General features: G+C 46.9%; 1 protein-coding gene across 1 annotated transcript in view; it reads right to left on the reverse strand.

The window, feature by feature from the left end:
• Window positions 1-1,051: 1,051 nt before the first annotated feature.
• Window positions 1,052-26,158, reverse strand: part of CIMAP2 (ciliary microtubule associated protein 2) — a 33,047-nt gene continuing 7,940 nt past the window's right edge. Inside the window, exons 7-10 of the mRNA XM_023629222.2 lie at window positions 24,469-24,630; window positions 23,272-23,397; window positions 21,406-21,539; window positions 1,052-2,435 (exon numbers count right to left, since the gene is read on the reverse strand). Coding sequence (XP_023484990.1) covers window positions 2,363-2,435; window positions 21,406-21,539; window positions 23,272-23,397; window positions 24,469-24,630 — 495 coding nt within the window. The 3' untranslated portion in view covers window positions 1,052-2,362. The remainder of the gene's footprint in view (window positions 2,436-21,405; window positions 21,540-23,271; window positions 23,398-24,468; window positions 24,631-26,158) is intronic.

A 26,158-nucleotide genomic window follows, 5' to 3' on the forward strand; every position in this document is an offset into this window, starting at 1 on the left:
TTGGTAGTGGTTAGACTCCCCACCACTGCCACTCCCCGGCCCCATGGAACTCTTTTTTTCCAAACAAAAGCTTTTAGGAAAAGTCCAACATATAAAAAACATGGAGCTACTGTGGTTCAAGCTGGGTGGGACCAGGAGCCCAGCCATTATGGCCAGCCCTCCTGACTTCCTTCCCTGAAGGTTGCTGGAGGCCTCAGCAGAGCCAAGTTAACCAACCTCGGGTCTCCATGTCCTCTCATGGCCCAACCCAGGCAAAAGGGCAAAGGTCACAAGGAGTCAGATTTCAGCTCAACATCCAAAGGATGCTTTTACAATCCTGGCTGCCCTGCCCTGGGAGGGGCCGGCGTGGGGGTGGGTGTGCAAGGAGAGGCTAGACAGACAGACGGAGTTACTGTCGTGGAGTAGAGCAGTGGTCTCAAAAGTGAGATGCCCAAACCAGGGGTCTGGCAAGGTGAACCACAGGGATGCTGGAGAAAATATTAGCGCTCGTTTTGATTTGGATTTCCCCAGAAGCAGACGCCGAGACAAGGATTTGAGCGCAAGGAGCTTATTTGGGAGGTGAAGAAAACACCAGTAGGAGGATGAAGAAGGGGTGACAGCATTATCAACAGGTCACCACTGTGGGCAAGTGGATTTCCTGCACTGCGAGACTCAAAGTGGTGTGGAACACACCCGTTGAAGTCGTACCCCACAAGGGGTGAGGCAGCTGGGTGTTTATACTCCAGCATCCCCGATTCAGAGCTTGAGGGTGGCTCCTGAGGGGTGTGAAGTCCGTGGCCCTTCCATGGCGGCCAGAGAAGCTGTCACTCCACTGTTGCCGGATGTCCCTTCTCAGCACTTGTGACTTTTGTAACACAGAGAAGTTCATTGGTACCTCATGGCAAAGTACTTACAAGAATTGCCTGATTTAAAGTTGTTACACAGGTTTGTCTTACAGAAAGGCCAGCATTCCAAATTTGCTGACCTTCTCTATGGTGACAGTGACTGTCAGAAATATGACAGCTAACATATATATTGGGGAAAAATGTACTTATTCTATAAGGCAAAGCGATCTTTTTAAAAAAGTTTTATTGCACGTAGTTTTTAACTTTCTATTTGGAATTAATTTTTGACTTACAGAAAAGTTGCAATGCTAGTACAGAGAGTTCCCTACTCCCCACCCCCAGCTTCCTCCAACATTAACATCTTCTACACAGCCACACTGAAATGATCAAAACCAAGAAATTAACATGGGCATAATAATATTGACTAAAACACAGACTTTACTTGAATTTCACCAATTTTAACACTATGTACAAAAAAATCTTACTGAATCCCCAGAAAAGCTGATGAATCAACTTTTGATTCTATTATAAAACGCACTTTAAATTTTCAATTTTTGATTGTTTATTGCTAGTATACAGAAAGAGTTGATGTTGATATATTGATCTTATTTCCTAAGACCTTGCTAAACTGACTTATTAGATCTAGTTTGCATCTAGTTTGGGTCATCAGCTTTTCTGAGGATTCAGTAAGATTTTTTGTACATAGATGCCGTCTGTGGATAAAGACAGTCCTATTTATCCCAAAGCCGTCATTTCGACGTGAGTGAGAAAGTAATGGCTTTCTGTAAGGCACTCATGCTCTGAAGAGCATTTGAAGTATTTTTTATCATTATGTGAGTTTTGTGACTGAGGCTGTGGGGTGCCAGTGTCCTTTTCTCTAGAGACAACAGACTCCTGCCAACCCACCCAATGTCTCACTGACAAAAACAGTGAGGGAAGGAGCTCAGGATCAGGTGACCACCCCCCACAGACCCGCTCTGGGCTAGACTGCATGCCCATGAGGCTGACCTGGGCGTGGAGTTGATTGTTCCCTATGGCCACACACTGCCTGGAGGTCAGCAGCCTCCTCATAGCATGAGACCCTGCCAAACTCCCAGAAGCATCCGGGACAGAGATGGAGTACTCCTGGAGGGGGCCTGCAGCTGCTAATGACATATGCGACACTCTCCTGCCCCTCTTTGGATTTTAATGAAAAGAGAGTCAAGCACTTTGGCTTTAGAATAGAAGGGTTCCAGGAGTGTCAACCACAGTCCACTCCTTTAGTGCATCATGTTCACGTCATTGGCCGATTTGAATTCTCAGGATGATTGATCTCTCATGTCAAAATACATCTGGTCCCAGCTGTCACAGCAGACATCATGACCCCCAGGCAGACGGCTCCAGCAAAAGTGATCCCGCCACATCTCCCCCCTCTTCCAGGCCTTCCCATGTGTCCTTTCTCCAAGATCCCCCATTCCCACTCCTACCCTCCCATCCCCAGATTTGTCTTCAGGCCTCTGGGCCCCCCGGTCACGGCATGCTGTCCTTCACGTGTGGCTTTAAGGAGTAGGATCTGAGTTGTAATCCACAGTTGGAGGGCACTTTCCCTTAGTAAAAGGCGTGATCCTTTCCCTGTAAAAAGACAGAAAGAAAGAGAAAATGGAACTAGTCCCTTGGAAGGGAGTGAGCCCCCATCCCTGGAGGGGCGCCCACAGGGGATCCTACATTGGGTGAGGCCAAAATTGATGACCTTCAGAGCATTTCCAATGAAACAGACTGGTTATAAGGAGGAGAATCCTCTACTTTGTACTTGGTCTAGCTCATCAGAGCCCCCAGGTTGGTTTGTAAGAACTTCACATACAAAACCCCAGCACTTGAAAGATCATCCAGCCCAACCCTGAAAGGGAGAGTGTGGGCCAGAACTCCAGCCCAGAGCCCCTGACCTCAGTCTAGTGTCCCCCCATTGCTCTGATTCTTTCTCAGAGTGGAACCCCTGAAGGCTCTGGTTGCCACTGGGGAGCCATTGGAAGATGGTGTTTCAATAAGAAGACTTTGCTTTGTGTGTCGAACACCATCAACCAGCCCTTACGTTACACACATTTATGCGTCTGTCTTCCCCACTGAGATGGAAACTCCATGAAGACAGGACTTCGATTTCCTTATTGCTATTTCCCCTCTGCCTAGACCATGCCCTGGTGCTCGGTAGGTGCTCCACAAACATTGGTCCAAGGAAGGGAAGTCGGAGGGAGGGAGGACTGGCCAGGACTTACTGCCATCCGGCAGGTCTCCACACCTCTGGCTCTTCACCCCTCCCCATCCACTGCCCATGTCCTGGCTCAGAGCCTTAGCTCTCACCTCACCATTAAGATGGCCTCCTTGTCCCTCCTCAACCCCAACTCCCCCACCCTACCATGCCACAGAGCATGCCTCTAAAACTCAAGTGTCACTTCCCATTAAAACCTTCTGAGTATCTGGGAGAAAATATTTGCAAAACATATATCTGATAAAGGATGTATGCTGAGAATATAAAAAGAACTCTCAAAACTTAATAGAAGAAAATGAACTACCATTTTTTTTTAAATGTGCAAAAGAAGATACATGGAGGAAGCACATGAAAAGATGCTCAACATCTTGTCATGGGAGAAATGCTGATTCAAGCCGGAAGGAAATACACCTATTAGGATGGCTAAAATAAGGAATTAGACTCCACCTGCATTGCTGGAGGGAATATGGAACAGCACAGTCACTTCAGAAAACAGTTTGGCAGTTTTTTATAAAGTTACACATACACTTACCAAGTGACATAGAAATTCTACTCTAGATATTTACCAAAGAGAAATAAAAACATATGTCTATACAAAGACTTGTACGAGACTGTTTATAGCAGCTTTATTCAAAATTGCTCAAACTGGAAGCAACTCAAATGTCCTTCACCTTGGAAATAAACAGTGGTCTGTCCATTCAACGGAGTACAACTCAGCATTAAACAGCAACAAACTACTCATATACACAATAGAACGGCTGAATCTCAAGAGTGTTATGGGAAAGAAAAGACACAAAATTCTATATATGGCATGATGTCATTCACAGGACATTCTGGAAAAGGCAAAGCTATAGGGATGGTGGGAAGAGTAGTTGCGAGGGGCTGGGGGAGGGGAGGAAACTGACTACAAATGGCACATGGGAACTTTTGGGGGCGATGGTACCATCCTATATTTTGCTTGTTTTGGTGATTACCTGACCACACGCATTTGTCAAAACTCATAGAACTGTATTCTTTCAAAGGGTGAATTTTACTGGACATGGTCATGCTCTTAGAGATCTGCTTAAGAAAAACCCTTCTGCGGCATCTCCCAGGCAGGATGAAGTCAAGGCAGCTTAGCTTTGTGTTCAGATTCTCCAAGGACTGACCCAGCCGGCGCCACCTGCCTTCCTCTCTGCTATTTATACATACACAAGATCCAAAATGAACCATCTAGTGTTTTCCAGACTTTTCCCGAGCTTTTTGCCCCCTTGCCTTTGCTTGTGCAGTTCCCTCTGTCCTAAATGTCTCCTCGCCCCTGGAAGAAGTGAACCCCACAGCTCGGAGCCTTCACACCAGGGAGGCAGCCCTGCTCTGCGACTGTAGTAGACACAAGGCAGAAATGGCCCAAGTCTCCCCTTCTCCTGGTCTCCGTGCCCCTAGCAATGTGACTCTGCAGCTTCTCCTGCCCCTTCCCCTCCCCTTGAATCTGAGCCGGCCTTGTAACTTGCTCTGGCCAATAGAATGTGTAGAAGTAACGGTGTGCCATTCTGAGCCTCGGCTGCAGAAGGCCTTGCACAATTCCTCTCTCAAACCTCTCCCTCCTCCATGAGAACAAGCCTGGGCTGGACTGCGGAAGGATGAGAGGCCATGTAGAAGAGTCTGGTTGTCCTACCCAAGACCATCCCAGACGAGCCAGACCCAAGCCAACCCACAGACTCGTGAATAATAAGAAATAGATACTGTTTTTTAAGCCACTGAGTTTGGGGGTGGTTTGTTACGCTGCAATAGCTAACTGACACAGTCAGTAACTCGCTGTGGTTCTGAGAAAATTACTCAACGTCCTCATCTGTATACTAAAGATAACAGTATAGGCCTCACAGGGCTTTGTGGGGCCCATAAAAGAAGATGTTTCTATAGAGTTGAGGACAGTGCCTGGCACATGTCAACCTTTGATTACATTTGTCATTGCCTTTTCAAACGCAACGCTTACCCAACTTTTGAGAGCCACCCGCTTCTTCCAAGCAGCCCTCCTGACTCTTGAAATTGGATATAATCTTTCCCTCCTCTGAATTTCCATAGCACTTTCTCTACCTTCCTCCAATGCACTATATCTTCAACTGTAAGCGCTCTGGAAACATAGCCACGGCCTTGAACACAGGTGTCCATCCAGTACCGACACAGACTCAGAGTCAGAGAAAGATTAAATGATTTGTACAGACCTGGGACAGGAAATCTGTTTTCCTGCCTCCCAGGCCACTGTTCCTGCCACCATTACACATAAGTTCTTTCAAGGGTGATCCCAGCATCCTTCCTTGCCTGTAGTTGGCACTCAGTAAACATATCCTTAATTGAATCGGCAGCAATGAAAACGTGCAGGGGCATTTGGAGGCTGTCACAAACACTGGGTGGCCACTGCTGGCAACCACTGGGCAGGTACGAGGGGTGCCACACATCCCACCATGGGCAGGAGTGTCTGGCTCTCTGAACAAGTGCCCTCCAAAGGCTGAGGGCGCCCTGCTGAGAAATGCTAGGCTGCAGGAAAGGAGGAGGGTGACAAGTCCTTCTTCTAAGGGGACCCCGTCCTGCGAGACAGACTCATTACCCCTATTCTGCAGCTGAGAAGAGAGAGGCCTGCTTAGGGGCCCAGGGTCACCAGGTAGGAGATGGCAGAGCAGTTTAACCTGCATCTTATCGCGCAGCCCACAGACTTGTCAGAGCCGCAAACAGGTCCCATCAGGTTGGGAAGTTAGGCTGCTCTGAACAAGGCCAGGGAGCAGAGTCCAGGCCACCCGCTGGGACAGGGGCTGTCAATGCTGAGGTCACATGGGGACACGCTGTGCCTCGGGAAGCTCAGGTGACTTGTCAAGGCACACAGCTTGTACGCACAGAGCCCCAGTCTCCTCCCCCAGGCAGGGCTCACATTTTCCGGTCTCCTGTAGAGTCGCATGACCCCCTAAGGGTTTCAGGCTTGAGCAAGTGGTAATTCAGACAAGAGGAGGCAAAGTCCAGTCCCACCCCGATGTTACATCTTCCACGTGGCCCTGCCAAAGATCAGCTGCACCCTGAGGAAAGCTTGTTGGCTACTTGATTTGCAGGTGTTTGTGTGCAAAAAGGCCAAACTCCTACATCAAGACTGCGACCCGCCCCCAACCCCCGCCGTGTGACTCTTCACCCCGCCAGCCTGGTCGTCTTGCTGCAACTCTTGCCACATCCTTTCCCATGCCCCACCCTCCAGACGCTCCGCCGCCCCCAAACAGCCGGGCTTGTTCCCCCCTCAGCACCCACGCTGGTCACTGGGACACCCTCCATCTCTCTGTGCCACCTTCCCAGGTAGACTCGGGCACTTCTCCCCCTGCGCTCCACACTCCGCAGCATCTTGCCGAGCCCTCTGTCAGGAACCTGATTCTAGATCAGTCCCTCCTGTCCGCCCCACTTGCCTGTGACCTTCTGCGCCAGGACCCCTGGCCCCAAGCCAATGTTGACTCAATTTAATTGAATCACCAAGCTTTCTGCCTCCCCCGCCCCCTGCCCTCATCCAAGGTCAATCTTTCTCTGTGCTGGGGTGACCACCCCTCCGGCCCATGGAAGGAGCAGGCTCCATCACCCCACAACTGAATCGCTTACTTCTTCCCTGCTGATCAGCCCAGAAATACGCTCAAGTCTCTATGTCCACCCACTCCCACCAGAAATAAAGGAAAGAAGACAGAAGAAAAGCAGGAAGGGAGGAGGGAAGGAAGGAAGGAAAGTAAAACCATGGCCTTCTCTCCACTCCATTTCCCTTGGAGCTGAGGCCCCATCCTTCCCGGGCACCATGTTGTCTCTACAGCAATCGCCAGGCTTCTGTGCTGCACAGTAAACAGCAGTGGGGGGTTGTAGGGAGAGGGGGACAGAACTTCCAGGGGTCCCCCTTTCCTGCCCAAACTTCCAAACCTCCCACCAAAGCAGCATGAACAAAAGCCCAGGAGGTAAAGGAAAGTGGACAGGTGAGGGCAGGTGGGGAGAGGATGGGGAGACAGCCGTGGGGAGGCGCTCTCTGCCTGAGCCTTCCCGGTTCAGAGAGCCTCCCTCCTGGCCCATCCTCCAGGAACCTGTGGGGAAGAGTGGGGAGGGCGTTCTGGACGCAGAGAGGTCCCGGGCCCCACTTGCCCTCATCCTTCTTCTCAGGCTACCCTGTAGCTGTAGATAGCGGGCGGGGGGGGGGGGGGCTTCCCCGTGAAGCGGGGGCCCTCTGGGGTAGAACTGCCGTCTGGTTCCCCGCAGCGATGTCCCCGCGGCCAGGATGTGCGTGGCACGTTCTAAGTGTTGGATGGACGTTTGAAGCCTGCACGCACGGCCGCCACTGACCAGCAGTGACTTCAGGAAATCACTTTTTCTGAATCTCAGTTGCCTCGACTGAAAAACATTGAGAGTAATATCTACCTTTTAAAGTTACTGCATACAGTAAATATATACAAAATCCCTTTGTACATTATAAATAAACTCCAAGAATATAAGAATTGATTATTATTATTATTACAAAGAACGGATGTTTATGATTTCAATTGCAGATTTCTAGACAAGGAATATGGCTTTAGTTTAAAATGCTAAAAAGGTGGTAGGCATACTGAAGTATAAGTATTTAGGAGGAAATGTATTGATGTCTGCCATTTGCTCTGAAATATATCAAATTATAAGATGAGCAATAGATGGATAGAAGGATGGATAGGTAGAAAATATGTCACAAAGTAAGAAGAGTAAAATATTAATGATATAATCTAAGTGCCGGGTATACTGGTATACACTTTCCATTTTTCTGTTAAGTTTGAAAATTTTCATAATAAAATGTCAGGCAAGAAAACTTAAAAGGAAAAATAAATTCCTGCCAAATCAGACTGGAAGTTCCCCACGTGCTCCTTTCCTGGAGGCACCCAGACATCAATTAATGCTCTGAGTCATCCTTTAACAAATATCCACTGAGCTTCGTCGATGCATGGCAACTGGCCACTGCAGCTGGAGAGTAGAGAAGGTCTCTTTAGTACGGACCAAGGGCACAGGAAAAAACAATCACAACGTGATGGGAAAAGGGCTTCAATGCGGGAACACACAGGAGGCTGAGAATAAAGAGACACTGTCTGGAAAAATCATGGAAGGCTTCCTATTTAAGTAGGGTGGTGGAGGCTGACTAGGAGTTTTCCAGACAGAAACTAGGAGAAGAATGTTCCAAGAACAGATCACAGCGTGGCCAAACGCCCAACGGACTAAAGAGCAAGAGATTGGTGCCAAGTGTGGCCTGGTTGGAACAGAGCGCTCATGTCCACACGGCCACAAGGTGGGCCAGATGGAGTAAAAAGACCTGGTAGAAAGAGCCATGAAGGAGGCCAGGTGGAAACCCTGGTCCGTTGGTCGGTCAACCGGATTTATGAAGCACCTGCTGCATATTCAGCTCTAAAGAATGAAAAGAAGGCTCCCTGCCCACGCAGGAGTTCAGTCTCAGGCTGCCTGACTGGAGGCCTAGGACACTGCAGCTTGGCAGGAAGAAGCAGGTGAGGCTTGGGGGTGAAAGGTGAGAAAGATTAGCTGTACCTAGACATTCCAGGAAGAGACTTCACAACACTGTCACGCACACTCTCCCTCACCTGGAACCAAAACAGCAACCTGTTCAAAGACCTGTTGTGTCCTGCCAGTCCTGGCCTCCTACACACCTGGCCGAGGAGGAGAGGCTGAAGCTCAGGGTGGGAGTCAGAGCTATGACTCCTAGTCCCTGCCCTGCCTCTGTTCGGCTGCGGGCCTCCGGGCCAGCGGCATCACCCAAGCTCTCCAAGCACGCTAACTCGTGTGTGGGACGGGGAAGACAGCCCCGGCAGCCGCCTTCCTGCAGCAGCTCCGCGGCACTCTCTGCGCTCTCACATCCCCAGGCACACTGGACCGTGACCGCTGCCCTGGGGCCAAAGGCAGGCAGTGACGACCGCACGTCCCCACCGAGGAGGTGAGAGGACCCACTGAGGACGCCTCTGTCTTTCCAGCCTCCACTCGTTTCCCTTAGTTCTTTATCCCCCTTTATTTTTAATGTTTTGATTTTGTCTAACTTCTAAAGTTGAACGATTGCTCTTTCGGTTTCAGTATTTCTTGTTTAATATTAAAAGCAGTTAAAGCTATGAATTTTGCTCTAACGGGCATCGACAATATTACATGGGTTTTAATATAGTGTTTTCACTGTAATTAATTTCTAAACAGTCTGTAATTTCAAACTTGATTCTCCCCTGAGTTATTTAGAAGAGCTTTCTGATTTCCAAGGACCTGGCTTGGGGGTTGTCCTTTTACTGTTCACGTCTTGTTTCATTGTACGATGTTTAGAAAAAGAGACCTAAAATTTTCTATGTAGGGAGTTTTTAATTTAGACATTTTCAATGAAATTTTCTTAGAGGATCAACTTTCGTAATGCTCCACGAGTATCTGAAATTAATGTGGAGTAAAATACACCTATTCAGGGGCTGGCCCAGTGGTGCAGCGGTTAAGTGTGCACGTTCTGCTTCAGCAGCCCCGGGTTTGCCAGTTCAGATCCCGGGTGCGGACATGGCACCGCTTGGCAAGCCATGCTGTGGTAGGCATCCCACATATAAAGTAGAGGAAGATGGGCATGGATGTTAGCTCAGGGCCAGTCTTCCTCAAAAAGAAAAAAAAATACACCTATTCAAATCCTCCAAATAATTACTCACATATTCTTATGTGTCAAATTTTCAGATGGGTCTATTAAGAATTCCATTATGATTCTGAGAGTTTGTCACTGTTACTTTGGGTGTGTAAGGGTTCATGGTTATTATAACTTCTTCACGGATTTTATTGTTTATCACAATTAAATACTCATCTTTGTCCCATTGAATATTTTTGCCTTGAATTCTACTTTTCTGGGCATCTGTAAACCGCTTTCTCTTTGTTATTGGTTACATTTATCTGGTATCTCATAGCCAGACATATTCTAACATACTATGTCTTCCCCCTTCTTGAGCTCTCCACACTAATTCATTTTTTATTTGATTGGAGTATATCCCCCAGTAGTATTTTCAGAAAAGATACATTTGTTATACATCTTGAATCCTTGCGATCTCTATTTGCCTTGCACATGAATGACAGGTAGGCTACATAGATAATTCTGCAGTCTTGCGTTTTTTTCTTCAGAATTCTATAAACAATGTTTTCTATCATTCATGTTTCAGAAGAGAAGGCCACAACATGTCTGATAGTCTTGTATTTAGATTAGAGGTTATTTGTCTTTTTAGATGTGATACTTGTAAGATTTTTGTTTTACCTTTGAAACTAGAGATTTCACCACACTTTTAGTGGATTGAATGCGTACATTAACCTCTCTCCCTCCCGAAATCCTACTGAAACAAGAGTAAAGGAATAAAAATCTAAAAGCACACGCCCAAGATGACAGAAAGAACAGAAGCAGCAGAAGTAAGAAGAAATATTTTGGAAGTCGGAAAGCAGAAGGAAGAATGGTAACGATCTTAGCAGACCCAAGAGAGCTAAACCCTAAGCCAACAGACGATAAAGCCAAGAATTTCTTCACTCCAAGAGACTGAGGAATTGGCAGCACCAGATACTTCTGGAAGATTGAAGGTAGAACCGAAAACGGGGATATTGACTGAAGGTCTCTGAAGTACCGGTTTCCCTCCCCGCTCTCTGAGCCAGGTGAGCACCCCTCACGACTGATGATTGAAGAGCTTATTCTCTGGAGATAGACAGGCTCTCCGTGCAGGGTGACACCAGGCACAGGTGACACCATGAGCACCATATTCAAACCAGGGAAGTAAACAGAAGTTCAGTCATGACATATCAAGACCTCCAGGCTCTTATCCTCCACTCAGAGCTCTGGCAGCCAGGCTTATATCTCCCAGAAGAGCTTTCTCAGCCAAGGCCAAGAGAAAAGTCTAACCACACTGACAGTGAAGTTCCCAGCCTGATGATCCTGTGGTGAAGTCTAGGATCAACAAGTGCCCCAGAGCCTTCAGGAGGATTTTGAATTGGACATGAGTGCACAGCCAAGGATCACCCAACACTGGAGAAAAACCTCTGATACAGAAGACTGAGGTCTCAACAAACATACAGAAAGAAAAGGGGTTTGATAAAAGGAGACAATGTCAGGCAAACTTGTCTTCATCAAAAATATCTTCAAAGGATGAGAAAGCATAGTATCTGTGAAATAAGAGCATGTGGTTACTAAGAAGAACACTCAGAAACCAAAAAATAACTCTTGAAATTAAAATATGAAACCAGAAATGAAAAACTCAGTGAGTGAACAAGAGAATATGTCTGGTCACCTGAAATCAGACGTCAGCTCAGAAGTGCCCAGGACAGAACCAGGCACAGAGTAGGCTTTTCAAATGCATCAGTCAACGAAAGAGCATCTAAGGGAATCCTTCTTCCCACCTTATGACCCACTTTCTGTGCCTTGTGGCACAGTCCTGATCTAAGAGTCCAAACGGGTCAGGGCTTGATGAGCAATGCCGAACCCGAGCCCCAGGGAGAATCATGCATCAGCCTGACGACCAGACACCCCGGGAGCCACTGGTTGGCTTCCATTCAGCAGCATTCACAAGCCTTAACTAAGCCTGACCACGTCTCTGTAGGGTGCAAATTATCCTCCTTTTACAGACGGGAAAACTGAGGTCTAGAAAACAAAAGGTGACTCTTGGCCGGAGATGGCTCTAAAAGGAGGACCATAACTTGTGTAGTCTACTCAAGAGCTCTTGTCCTTTTACTATTTATCCTTTTCCTGATTATAAAAATAATATATGTTTATTTTGAAAAATTCAAATATTTCAGAAATAAAACAAATAAGGTAGAAGGCAAAAGACCCTGGTGACCCTCCAGAGGCAACCATGGCAACAGATAGGGCCTGGTCCTCCACAGTGCGCTGTCCATGCACGTGGCAATGCATTTTCTCATGGGATCATTATTCTTCTATTTTTAAATATTTATATGCATTTACTCTTTTACATGAAGTTTATAATTAATTTATCCAGTTCCCCCTACCAATCCCCTCAGGATTTGATAAAAATGGCATTAAATGTGTACATCAATGGGGAGAAGTATTATTTTTCCAATATCAAGTATTTTCATCCATGAACACGGCATTTTCTCAAATTATTCAGGCCTTCTTTAGCACCTTTTAGGGGAGGTTTATACTTTTCTTCATTTATGTCTTCAATATACCTTATTAAGCTTATCCCAATGCATCTATCATTTGCGTTACTAGTAAGAATGAGATTCTTGTCTTTTTCTCAGTTTTCCATCGGTCGCAGCTGCAGCATCAGAGGAAACGCTTCATGTACACGCTTTACTGCACTGGCCTCCTTAGCTTTACAGCTTTCAAATGAACTCTCCTGGATTTTTTTTAGGTAAACACGTATCATCATAAATTGTAATGATTTTGCTCTTCTTTACCAATATTTATATTTATTATTGATTTTTCTCATCTTACTACATTTGCTAGGACCTCCAGGACAATGCTGAATAATGCCAGCGATACAAGCATTCCAGTCTTGCTCTTGCCTTCATGAGAAGCCTTTAGTATTTTACTGTCCTATTTGACGTTTTTGGCCTCCTCTTTCAAAGTCGCCCGTCCTCCAGGGCTCAAACACCCTCCTATTTCTCTCACTGTCTCTGTCAAATCTCCGTCTTAATAGAGGCTTTTTTTGGGTCTTTGACAACAGAGGGTGAGTTAAGCCGCTGTAGTTTCTTTCCCTGGATGACGTGCATTTTAAGCCTCTGTAAAGAACTTACCCATTATATTAAGATGCAGAAATCTGCTGAGGCAAAGCAGCTGCTAAGGGACAAGGACATATCCACAAGACCGCAGCCACAGGGCAGAGCACAATTACACGCATAATCTTCTGCAGTCCTCAGAGCAGATTCCACAGGTGGTTATTTTGTTTAATTTATCAGATGAAAGTCTGTCTCCAAGTACCTTGTCCCAGTCACACAGCTAAGTGGTGACACAGAATTCTAAGCCAGGTTACAGGGAACTCCTATAACTCTCAGAGGGCTGAGTGCTGGATGCCATAACAGTGGTAAAAGGAGAAGTTTGGACTCGAGGGGGAGGCAGATGCTCAGGGGGAGAAAACTGAGGGTCCAGTGGGCATGGGGCATCCTTTCCTCCCCAAGAGCCCTTTGCTGAGCAAATAGTATGTAAGATGCGGTTTCGATAAGACGGTGGCTGGGGAGGGTGGCCCTGCAGGAGTCAGGGTATGACACTCTTCCTAGCACACCCAAATCCTCACGTGGGCCCTGCCCTAGGAAGAGAAGGACTGGATTCTAGTCCCAGCTCTACCACTGACCAGCAGTGTGACTTTGGCAAGTTGCTCCCCTCTCTGGTCCTGTTTGAAGACCAGGAATAATAATAATAAAATAAGGCAAACCACCTCAGCGAGAAAGGGAAGAAAATGCTTTTGCACACTAAAAGTCTTCCATAGGACTTTCAACTGGACAAGGCAGATGAGTACAGGCGTTTATCTCTACTCCTTCTGCTCCCTCCTGCAATCCACTAAAAGAACTATAAAGGAATTTTTAAAATATAGACAAACGAAAAAGAGAGAGGAGCTATCAAGGGACAGGGGTGTTAACATGTTTTGGGGAAATGGAAAGTGCAGGAAGGCATTAGCAGAGCTGAGAGGGCCCAAGAGCAAGCCACCTGCAGTAGGGGAGCCAATGAGCTTGCCAACTCCTGCCACAAACCCCAGTGAGGTGCAGGAATTGGAGGCACCAGTATTTCACAAAAGCAGGTGCAAGACTGACAGCCGAAAACAACAGGAAAGTTAGACACACTCCCCTTAACTCTTCACTCACCCATATGGAGAGGCTCCAGAGAAGGGAGGCTGGCACAGTGGAAGGTAGCAGACAGGCACCATCATGAGAATAGAGAAGGTAGGTGGATCCATATACTGATTGAGACCCTCAGCCTCCTTCCCTAAATGCCAGCAAACACACTTGCCCCCAACCCAGGATGCAAGATCTTTTTCTTGAAAAGCCAAATCGTCCCAGAGAAAACACCCAGAAATACTAACATTGAGGGTCTCCCAGCAGAATGACCAGACCCCTATCCAATCCTCCCAGTGAAACCAATTGACAAGCCCCCCTCCCCCACAGACTCACAGCATTTTTAGTGCTTTCTTTCTATAAATATGAACAAGACAAGTGAAAGGAGAAAAGGAACTTGGAAGAAGTGGGATCACGCAGAGAGTGCAAAGAAACTGGAGGAAAACTGTCATCACTATCTTTAGACAAAAGAACATGCTACATACGTGACACAGATCTGGATGCTGGTAAAAACAAAAAAAAGAAGCATCCACAACACAGAGGGCTCTTGGAAGCTAGAAAAGGTGAGAAACAACATTTCAAAAGTCAATAGTTGCATTCAAAGGTGAGGACAAGGAGAATTTACCAGAGAGGAGGACAGCAAAGGCAGAGATGGGAAATAAGAAAAGAAGATAAAACCAGAGCATTAAGCCAGGACATCCAGCACTCATCAGAGAGAGAGGAGAGAAAACAGAGGGGAGGAAACCACCAAAGACAAAGATGCAAAAATCTTCCCAGAACAGAGGTGACATCAGCATCATGGCAAAGTGAGCTCTCCCCGTAAACTCTCCCCTCTGAGATACAATGAAAAGGACATTCCTATTCCAACAGAGGACATCCACACAACACAAAAGACATCTGAGAGACCCACACAGCCCACGTCAGAAGGTGGAGGTGCTAGAGCCCACCCCCCCCCCACCCCCCACCGCCGAGGAAGTGGAATGAGTTAGGAGAGTGCTTCTCTTCTTCCCAAAGGGCAGCGACCCAGGGACTGTGTGTGGCTCTAAGAGGAAAGTGGGGAGGGGCAGCCCTCCATGGGAACACTATTGCTTTCTGAGGTCCCTTACAGCCCGGGGCAAAGCCCCACACAGAGGTGAATGACTATTGCAGGAGTGTCTTCATCAAGCTAACACCCAGAGAGCAGATACTGAGGGCAGAGCAAGAAGCCCCCCAAGATTGTACATGAAAAAGAAAGCACCCCTCCCCCCTGCCCAGCATCCCAGTTCAGCAGGTCCAGAAAAGCAGTGGCTGGAGCTGAGCCGTAGATAATGGCAGGCTCTGAATACGCAGCTCCTGACCCCCACCCAGTGGCGGCAGGTGGAAGCAGCAATCAAATACTACCACTACGCAGAACCATACATCCATGCCATCAAGCAGTTTGAAAAAATTTATTAAATCTCCAGACCAGAAGGAAAAGGACAAGTATGCAGAAATCAGTCCTGAAGGCACAGAAATCTATAATCTAAATGACAGAGAATTCAAAATAACTATCATAAAGAAACTCAGAGTTACAAGAAAATGCAGATAGACAGGTCAAAGAATTCAGGAGCTTCTTCACAAAAGAGATTGAAACTATAAAGACAAGTCAATTAGAAATATTGCAGATGAAGAATGCAATGGATGAGATGAAGAAGAATATGTATTCTGAACAATAGAGCTGATATTATGGAGGAACAAATCAGCAATATTGAGGATAGAAATATAGAAATGCTTCAGATGGAGAAGAGAAGGACAAAGACTAAAAAGAAATGAAGAAACTCTATGAGAAACATCCAACTCAATTAGGAAATGCAACATAAGGATTATAAGTATTCCAGAGGGCGAAGAGAAGGAGAATGGAGCAGAAAGCTTGTTCAAAGAAATAATAACAGAGAACTTCCCAAACCTGAGGCAAGAGATGGACATGCAAGTGAATGAAGCCAATAGATCTCCTAACTATACCAATGTAAGAAGACCTCCAAGGCATATGGCATACAGTAATGAAGCCAACAAAAGTCAATGATAAAGAAAAAATATTAACGGCAGTAAGGCAGAAGAAAACAACTTACAAAGGAATGCCTTTCAGGCTTTCAGCAGATTTCTCAGCAGAAACCTTACAGGCTAGGAAAGAGTGGACTGATATATTCAAAACTCTGAAAGACAAAAACTTTAAGCCAAGCATACTCTATGCAGTGAAAATATCCTTCAGATATGATGCAGGAATAAAAACTTTCCCAGATAAACAAGAGCTAAGGGAGTTCATTGCCACAAGACCCTCCCCCCCACACAAGAAATGCTCAAGAAGGCCCTTTACCTGAAAAAAAAGAAAGAGATTACAAAGCCCTGAGTAAGGAGATAAATAGGTAGACAAAATCAGAAAATTGTAGCTATCCATCAGAACAGGTTAGCAAATACTAAAGTATAACATTAACGATAAAGGGAAGGAAAACACCAAAAATAAATATAATCTTGTCATTTTCACCACAAACTCACAACACAAGATGGAATAAGATGTGAAAAAAACAACTTAGGAGAGGAAGAGGGAAGAGATGGCATCAGCTTAGTCTAAGGAAATAAGAGGTTATTAGAAAATGGACTGTCTCATATATGAGATGTTTCATACAAACCAAAAGGTAACCACTAAACAAATAAGTAGAACAGAGACACAAGTAATGAATAAGGAGAAGACTAAGAAAACAAGCATAGAAAACTACCTAACCGAATTGGTAATCCAAAATACACGGGATGAGAAACAAAAGGAAATGTAGAAGAACCAGAAAAAAGTGATAAAATGGCATCATCAAGCCCTCCTATATCAATAATCACTCTAAATGTAAATGGATTGAATTCTCCAATCAAAAGACACGGAATGGAGGGATGGATTAAAAAACAAGACCCAACAATATACTGCCTCCAGGCAACACACCTCAGCTCCAACAACCAACACAGGCTCAGAGTGAACGGGATAGAAGACGATACTTCAAGCTAATGGCAAACAAAAGAAAGCAGGTGTTGCCATACTTATATCAGACAAAGTAGACATCAAGATAAAACAAGTAAAGAGAGACAATGTTAAAAGGGACATTCACCAAGAAGATGTTACACTTATAAATATCTAGGCATCCAACACAGGAGCACCAAAGTACATACAGCAACTACTAACAAACCTAAAAGGAAATATTAACAACACCACAATATCAGTAGGGGACCTCAACACTTCATTCACATCAATGGACAGATCATCCAGACAGAAAGTCAACAAGGAAACAGAGGAATAAATGAAAAACTAGACCAGATGGACTTAACAGGTATATATAGAACACTCCACCGAAAAACAGCAGAATACGCATTCCTCTTGAGTACACATGGAACATTCTCAAAAATAGACCATACGTTGGGAAACACGGCAAGACTCAATAAATTTAAGAAAATTGAAATAGCATCTTTTCCAACCATAATGCTATGAAACTAGAAATTATAAGAAAAAAGCTGAGAAAGGGACAAAGATGTGGAGATTAAACAACGTGCTATTGAACAAGCAATGGATAACTGAAGAAATTAAAGGAGAAATAAAAAAATATCTGGAGATAAATGAAAATGAAAATATACCCTACCAACTCATATGGGATGCAGCAAAAGCCATATAAGGAGGGACATTCATCACAATACAGGCACACCTTAACAAACAAGAAAAATCCCAAATAAGCAACCTCAAATTACACCTGACTGAATTAGAAAAAGAAGAACAAACAAAGGCCAAAGTCAGCAGAAGGACAGAAATAATAAAAATTAGAGCAGAAATGCTATTGAAACAAAAAAAGGCAGTAGAAAGGATCAATGAAACAAAAACCTGGTTCTTTGAGAAGATAAATAAAATTGACAACCCCCTAGCCAGACTTACAAAGAAGAAAAGAGAGAAAGCTCAGATAAACAAAATTAGAAATGAAAGAGGAGAAATAACAACGGATACCACAGAAATACAATGGATCATAAGAGAATACTACAAAAACTACATGCCAACAAAATGGATAATCTAGAGGAAATGGATAAATTCTTAGACTCTTACAACCTCCCTAAGCTGAATCAAGAAGAAACAGATCATCTGAATAGACCAACCACAAGGAAAGAGAGTGAAACAGTAATCAAAAGCATCCTAAAGAATAAAACCCCAGGATCAGATGGCTTTCCTGGGGAATTTTACCAAATTTCAGAGAGGATTTAATACCTATCCTTCTCAAGCTATTCCAAAAAATTAGGGAAGATGGAACATTTCCTAACACATTCTACAAAGCCAACATCCTGATACCAAAGCCTGACAAGGACAGTATGAAAAAGGAGAACTACAGGCCAATATCACTGATGAACACAGATGCAAAAATCCTCAACAAAATATTGGCAACCCAAATACAGCCACACATCAAAAGGATCATACATCATGATCACGTGGGATTCATACCAGGGACACAGGGGTGGTTCAACATCCGCAAATCAATCAATGTGATACACCACATCAACAAATTGAGGAATAAAAACCACATGATCATCTCAATAGATAAAGAGAAAGCATTTGACAAGATCCAACAGCTATTTATGATAAAAAAAAAAAAAAACTCAACAAAATGGGGATAGAAGGAAATTATCTCCACATAATAAAGGCCATATATGACAAACCCACAGCCAACACCATACTCAATGGGCAAAAACTGAATTCCATCCCTCTGAGAAAAGGAACAAGACAAGGATGCCCACTCTCACCACTCTTATTCAACATAGTACTGGAGGTTTTGTCCAGAGCAATTAGATAAGAGAAAGGAATGAAAGGAATCCAAACAGAGAGTGAAGAAGTGAAACTCTTGTTTTTTGAAGATGACATGGTCTTATATATAGAAAACCCTAAAGAATCAATTGGAAAACTATTAGAAATAATTAACAACTACAGTGAAGTTGCAGGGTATAAAATCAACTTATAAAAATCAGTTGCATTTCTATAGTCATGAGACTATAGAACTTACAGAAAGAGAATTCAAGAACACAATTCCACTTAACAATCGCAACTAAAAGAATAAAGTACCTAGGAATAAATTTAACCAGAGAGGTGAAGGACTTATACAATGAAAACTATAAGACATTACTGAAAGAAATCGATAATGACATAAAGAGATGCAAAGAGGTTCCAAGCACATGGATTGGAAGAGTAAACATAGTTAAAATGTCTGTACTACCCAAAGCAATCTACAGATTCCATGCAATCCCAATCAGAATCCCAATGACATTCTTCACAGAAACAGAACAAAGAATCCTAAAATTCATATGGGGCAATCAAAGACCCCGAATAGCTAACGCAATCCTGAGAAAAAACAACACAGCTGGAGGCATCACAATCCCTGACTTCAAAATGTACTACAAAGCTACAGTAATCAAAACAGCATGGTACTGGCACAAAAACAGGCGCACAGATCAATGGAACCGAACTGAAAGCCCAGAAATAAAACCACACCTCTACGGACAGCTAATCTTTGACAAAGGAGCCAAGAACATACAATGGAGAAAAGACAGTCTCTTCAATAAATGGTGTTGGGAAAACTAGACAGTCAGAATGAAAGTAGACCATTATCTCATGCCATACCCCAAAATAAACTCAAAATGGATCAAAGACTTGAAGATAAGTCCTGAAACCATAAAACTCCTGGAAGAGAATATAAGTAGTACACTCTTTGACATGAAACTTAAAAGGATCTTTTTGAACACCATGTCTTCTCTGCCAAGGGAAAGAAAAGAAAAAATAAACAAGTGGGAATTCATCAGACTAAAGAGCTTCTGCAAGGCAAAAGAAGCTAGGATCAAAACAAAGAGACACCCCACCAACTGGGAGAAAATATTGCAAATCATATATTTGACAAGGAGTTAATCTCCATAATATATAAAGCAGTCACACAACTGAACAATAAAAAAAAAAAAGCCTAATCAAAAATGGGCAGAGGATATGAACAGACGTTTTTCCAAAGAAGATATACAGATGGCCAATGAACACATGAAAAGATGTTCAACATCACTAATCATCAGGGAAATACAAATCAAAACTACACTAAGATACCACCTTACACATGTTAAAATGGCTATAACACCAAGACTAAAAACAACTGTTGGAGAGGGTGTGGAGAAAAGGAACCCTCATACACTGCTGGTGGGAATGCAAACTGGTGCAGCCACTATGGAAAGCAGTATGGAGATTCCTCAAAAAACTGAAAATAGAACTGCCACACGATCCAGCTATCCCACTACTGGGTATCCACCCAAACAACTTGAAATCAACAATCCAAAGTAACACGTGCAGCCCTATGTTCATTGCAGCACTATTCACAATAGCCAAGACATGGCAACAACCCAAGTGCCTATGGACTGATGACTGGATGAAGAAGATGTGATATATATATACAGTGGAATACTACTCAGCCATAAAAATGACAAATTCATCCCATTTGCAGCAACATGGATGGACCTGGAGGGAATTATGCTCAGCGAAATAAGCCAGACTGAGAAAGACAAACATCAGACGATTTCACGCATATGTGGAATTTAAACAAACACATGGACAAAGAAAACAGTTCAGTGGTTCCCAGGGGAAGGGGGCTTGGGGGTGGGCACAGGGGCTCAAGGGGAGCACTTATGTGGTGACAGTCAAGAAATAATGTACAACTGAAATTTCACATTGATGTAAACAATTATGAACTCGATTGAAAGAAATTTTTTTTCAGACATGCAGTCTATCAAAAATGTTACCCCCATTACCCTCTGTGAGGAAGCCACCGAAACAGGGAGTAAGTCAAGAAGGAGGAAGACACAACAGGATTACTTTGAGAAATATAAGCATTTAAAAGTTGGTTTTCTCTGAGCAATCTGATCCCCAGAATCTGGTCCTCACGCCCTCACCGCATTTTCTAATATCAACACAATGAGCTCTAAAGTGCATGTTTATCCACATTTTAACACTTCTGAAGTTCAGACTGCATTGCAACTGATGGCGTCTTAGGTCAATAAAATACGGCAGCGGCTAACATTTGCAGGCTGTTTTACAGTTAGCCAAGGTATTTCATGTACCCTTTTTCGTTAGGCTCCGCAATGACGTGCTGAGACAAGTTTTACCAACTGAGTCATGAACACAAGAAACCGAGGTTCTGCGTGGAGAGCCCCCAAGGCAGCGCCTCGACTGTGTGGCCGTGAGGAGGAGTTAGTGTTTATTGAGTTCCTTTTCCTTGTACCAGGAGCTCTAGAGAGAGCATCTCATTTGGGCTGCCACCGTCCTCTGCTTATCTGACAGCTGACAAGTGGGGCTCAGAGAGGTTAAGTGATGCGCCCCACCTCACACAGTCAGCAAGCAGCAGAGCCAGGATCTGAACTCTCTCCACTGCCATGGCTGTTTGGCTGGCACTAGGAGCAGCAACTGTGTTCCCACAGGAACCTTGCACAAGGGGGAAAGCCCCAGCCCCCCCACAGGAAGCCCCCGTGCCCTTGCCCCGCTGCTGGAGCTCCAGCGGCACTCACTGCAAGAGCCTGTCCCAGGCCGGGTTGGAGGGATAGCGCTTGGACCCACTCAGGTACAGGGACCGATAGCGCTGCCGTCGGTCCTTTGTCTCCATCAGCCAGGGGTTGAGGTAGCGGCCCACACCTACCGGGTTCTGCACAGGAGAGGACGGCAGGACATTAGCAAGCCAGACACCTGGCTTAGAGACCTGCTCTCAGGCGTCTCCCCTCCCCCAGGCTCCTCCCTACTCCATCTGTTATGGGTTGAATTGAGTCCCCAGAAGATACACAGAAGTCCTAACCCCAGTACATCAGAGTATGATCTTACTCGGAAATAGCTGCAGCTGCAATTAGTTAAGATGAGGCCACACTGGAGTAGGGTGGGCCCTGAATCCTATGTGACTGGTGTCTTAGAAGAGGCACGCGGGGGAAGACAGGCGCATGACGGAGGCAGAGACTGGAGTGATGCATTTACAAGCCGGGGAATCCCAAGGATTGCCGGCCACACCAGAAGCTGGAGAGAAGCCAGGAAGGACTCTCTCCTCCAGCTTTCAGAGGGAGCACGGCCCTACCCACACCCGGACTCCAGACTTCCAGACTCCAGACCGTGAAAGGATAAATTTCTGTTGTTTTAAAGCACCTAGTTTGTGGTACTTAGTTATGGCAGCTTTAGGAAATTAATACACGATGCCACCCAGAAACCAGGGTCATAGATACGAGAGGTGGCAGCAGACAAGTTCAGTGAGGAGATGCCGCCTGCACAGGGTGACTAGTGAGGGCAGGAGCACCACAGGACAGACACCCCACCTTCTGCCGAGAAGTGGAGCCAAGGGTGGGCAGCGAGAAGTTAGGAGTCAGACATTAGTTCAGGGTGAAGCAGGACTTGCTTCTGACCAGGGAAAGGGCAGTCTCATGGGGGCAGGCTCCCGGGCCAGGGGGTGCAGGCAGAGGGGCTTCCTGCCCTGGGGCAGGGTGAGCTCAACCTCTGGAAGCCTGACCTCACACCAGCCCCTCCCACGGTGGAGTGGCCGGCCACGGGGCAGCAGCATGGACATTTGGCTCTTGTCTAAAGATCTTATTTGAGGTCCCTGAGTGAAGACCCTCTTCCCTGCAGGGGGTGCGGGCTGGAGGTGAGACAAAAAAGGATGCTGGGGATGGAGAAGCTGGTCCTCACGAGGACCAGGCAGCGCAGGGGATGTGAGCACACTGGGGCCAAGCCATCACTGGGGAAGGTGGGGGGGGGGTGCAGGAGGGAGGGCTGAGGTGTGGGCTGCGGGATGGGGCAGTGGAAGCATAATGGGAAGGCAGGTAAGTTACAAGCAAGACGTTCCCAGGGACACCAGGAGAGAGATTAAAAATACACAGCTATTCATACCCAGGCAGAAGTAACCTGTGCTCCTGGAAGCCAGGACACGAGCTACCTGATGGGGAGGGAGGTGATGGGGGGTCCTGGGGTGCAGGAAACATGCTGTTCCTCGCCCTGGGGTGTGGTTACCCAGGTGAGTCTATTTTGTGACAAGTCATGGAGCTGTTCACTTAGGATTCATGCACCTTTCTATAAAATTATTAGACCCCAATAAAAGCGCGCCTAAAAACTGAAGGTCGGGAAGGAGGTTGAAGCCCAGCGCCATTTGTGTAAATCAAGAAGGCAGGCAAAACCCAAGAACACTGACCAAAAGAGAATGGAGGGAGCATTTCCCCAGAAAATGAGAGCATGGGATGGCTCTGAGGTGGTGTCCCTTAGTGCACTGGTTCTCAACGTGCGGTTTCTGGACCCGCAGCATCTGCCTCACCCGGGAACTTGTGGGAAATGCACATTCCCAGGCCTGCAGCGGCAGGGGAGGCTTCCCGCCCATCACCGTGTGCCCCCAACCCAGACCCACTCACCCAGCTTCCCACAAGCATCTGGTAGGCCTTCATGCCCATCCTCTTGGAGGACAGCAGGAACGGTGGCTGGTTGACCTGTCTGCACTCCTTCTCTGAAGGAAGCCACATCCCGGGACCAGACGTGGCCTAGGGGTAAGAAATGAAGGCTGAAAGCTGGAGAGGTCTGGGGTGCTCAGCCTGGGGCCAGGGCAGGTGAGGGCTCCTGGGGCTGACCTCACTCACCTGGCGGCCCTGGACCTTGAGCCCAGGATGGTGGGAGGTACCCAGCCACCTCCCAACTCACCAGGAGCCCATCTCTGGAGGTGAAGGGACCCTGCAGTGCCTCATGACCCATGCTACCCATGCTAACCCCCTCCCATGAGCCTGACACCTCTCTCCAGGTTCCCAAGGGTCCTCGTGGCCTGGCAGGGTCCATAGAGATGTTCCGGACCCCAGCCTGGGGAGCGAAGCTACACAGACTTTGGAGCTAGATGAGCTGGGTTCCAATCCCGGCTCCTTCTTGCCCTTGTTGGGGGAGCCTGAGCAAATCCCTTCCCATCTCTGGGCCTCAGTTTCCTTTTGTGAAATGCAAATGATGATCCCTCCCTGGGAGTGGAGGGGGCTGGCAGGTGCCTGGCCCAGAGCAGGCATTTGGGAAACGTTAGCACCCTTTTTCCTTCCTCCAGACTCCAGTCCTTCCAAAGCCCTCAGCTGTTCTCTCCCCCGGGGGGCAGGCTCTGCTTAGGGGGCCCCAGCTAGAATCCAGGCCTGTCCAGACCACTGGCTGCCGCCCCCCCAGGGAGAAGCCCACCTGTCCCTTGGACGGAGCAGGTGTGCAGTCCCTCTGTGGAGGTAGACCCCTTATTCACACACTGCCCTGCCCTAGGTTTTGCCCTATTCCCTCTGGGGGGAGTGGGTGGAGCTCAACACTGGCCGGCACTTCCTGGGGACAAGGCTCCATGCTGTGGGCTCTGGTCCGCAACTCCTGCAATTCGCACAGCCACCTGGTTACACTCAGGCGTGTGAACCGAGGCCCAGAGAATGAGGCAGACTGACCCCATGTGACTGGTAACTGCAAGACCAGGACTGGGAACCAGGCAAGTCTGATAGCCACGGCTGAGCTTTCCCCCTGAAACAGCCACCCCACCCCACCCCGGCCCGCACCGAGAGCCACCTTCCAAGAGAGGACGGAAGGAAGGCCACGGGGGGGACACTGACTAGTTTTCGGGGGCACTGGCTAAGGGTGGTCCAGTAAATTCTCTCTGGAGGGGTTTTTGGGTTGCGGGGAACTTTCGAAAAAACCCCACGCTTCTGATTGTGACGTGAGTTAAGTTCTTCCACAAAACTCTTGAAATTCATCAGTTCCCTGCAGGTTTTTCCCTAAGAAACAGAGAGGAAAAAAAAGATACCTGTTAAGCAAGGAAAATCAAGACCACCTTTCTGGACCCTCGCCAGCAATCAGAGAAAAGCAGGCAGCACACGATGTGGCCTTACTCCCCACCCTGCCTGCCCATGTCCCAAGACCAGGCCGACCCCGAGGCCCAGCCGGACCTGGGCAGTTCAGACACTGGCCCCCGCCAGGGCTGGGTTAGTCCGACTGAGCCTCCCGCACCCCCACCTCCGTGCCACACCCCACCCCCAGCTTGCATCTGTCCATTCCTCCCTCCCTCACTCATTTCATGGACCCTTACTGAGCCAGGCACTGTTGTAAGCACGAGCGACAGTCCAAATATTTAGAATCCAGTGTGATGGGGGAACACAGAGGGTCTTCAGAGCAGTTAAACCACTCTGTGTGATCCCATAACGGCGGACACTCATTACACGTTTGTCCAAACCCACAGAGTGCACAGCATCAAGAGTGAACCCTGATGAAACCATGGGCTTTGGGTGATAGCGATATGTCAATATAGCTTCATCAGCTATAACAAATGTACCCGTCTGGGAGGCATGCTGGCAGTGGGGGAGGCTGTGCGTGTAGCCGGGCACAGAGGGTACACAGGAACTCTGTGCTTTCTGTTCAGTTTTGCTATGAACCTAAAACTGCTCTAAAAAGTCAAGTCAAGTATTTTTTAGATAATAAAAAATACTATTATGTGGCCTGGGCACTGGCCAATCTGGATGGGCATTGGCTGTAGGGCCTGAGGAGGGTCACGAGGCCCCTGCTGTGCTGGGCAGGACCACCTTAGTTGCTGGTCATGGGGAGGTCTGGGGGCCCCAGCGAGGAGCCAGGTTGGAGGGTTCATTCAGTGGCTATTTACCAACTGGTCCAAAAGTATGTCGACATTTCACCACCACCACCCCCTTCCTAGCGCTCCCGATGCCCCTGGCACTCACCACCTGCCGACACTCTACATGGTTTGTATTAGACAAACACGTGAGTCCATTGCTATGAGCATGAAGAAAACAAAGCGCTACGGATCGCACAGCAGGAACTCGATGGTGCAGGAAAGGGGGGCGTCAAGCTACGGTTCTACCTCAGTTTCCCCTCCCGGCTGCCCAGTGCTCTGCCTTGTTAACACTGCCACTAACCCAGCCAGCCTAGCTGAGTCTGTGATGCCTGGGAAGTGTTTCCAAAACAGCAGGACACCCAGACCTTCACTGTCAAGGTCCCTCAGGCCTGTGGCCAGGCTCTCATCCAGCCCTGGCCTTTGTTCCTGCGCACCTCCCCTGCAGTTCACGCCAGCACAGAGGAAGGAGAACTCGGGGCGAAATGAGACAGACATACAGGGGTTCGATCCCCAGCTCTGCCCCTTACCAGCTGAGTGGCCAGCCTTGGTCTCCATATTTAACACAGCGAGCCCTCCCCTCCCTTGCTGTGATGGGGAGGTGAGCAGCTACAGGGAGGGCCCTGCGCAGCACCTGGCACACAGCGGGGTGTCCTGGTGTCGATACATTACTCGGGAATGCA

This window comes from Equus caballus, chromosome 2 (assembly GCF_041296265.1).
Source record: "Equus caballus isolate H_3958 breed thoroughbred chromosome 2, TB-T2T, whole genome shotgun sequence".
In the NCBI taxonomy this organism is placed as follows: Eukaryota; Metazoa; Chordata; class Mammalia; order Perissodactyla; family Equidae; genus Equus; species Equus caballus.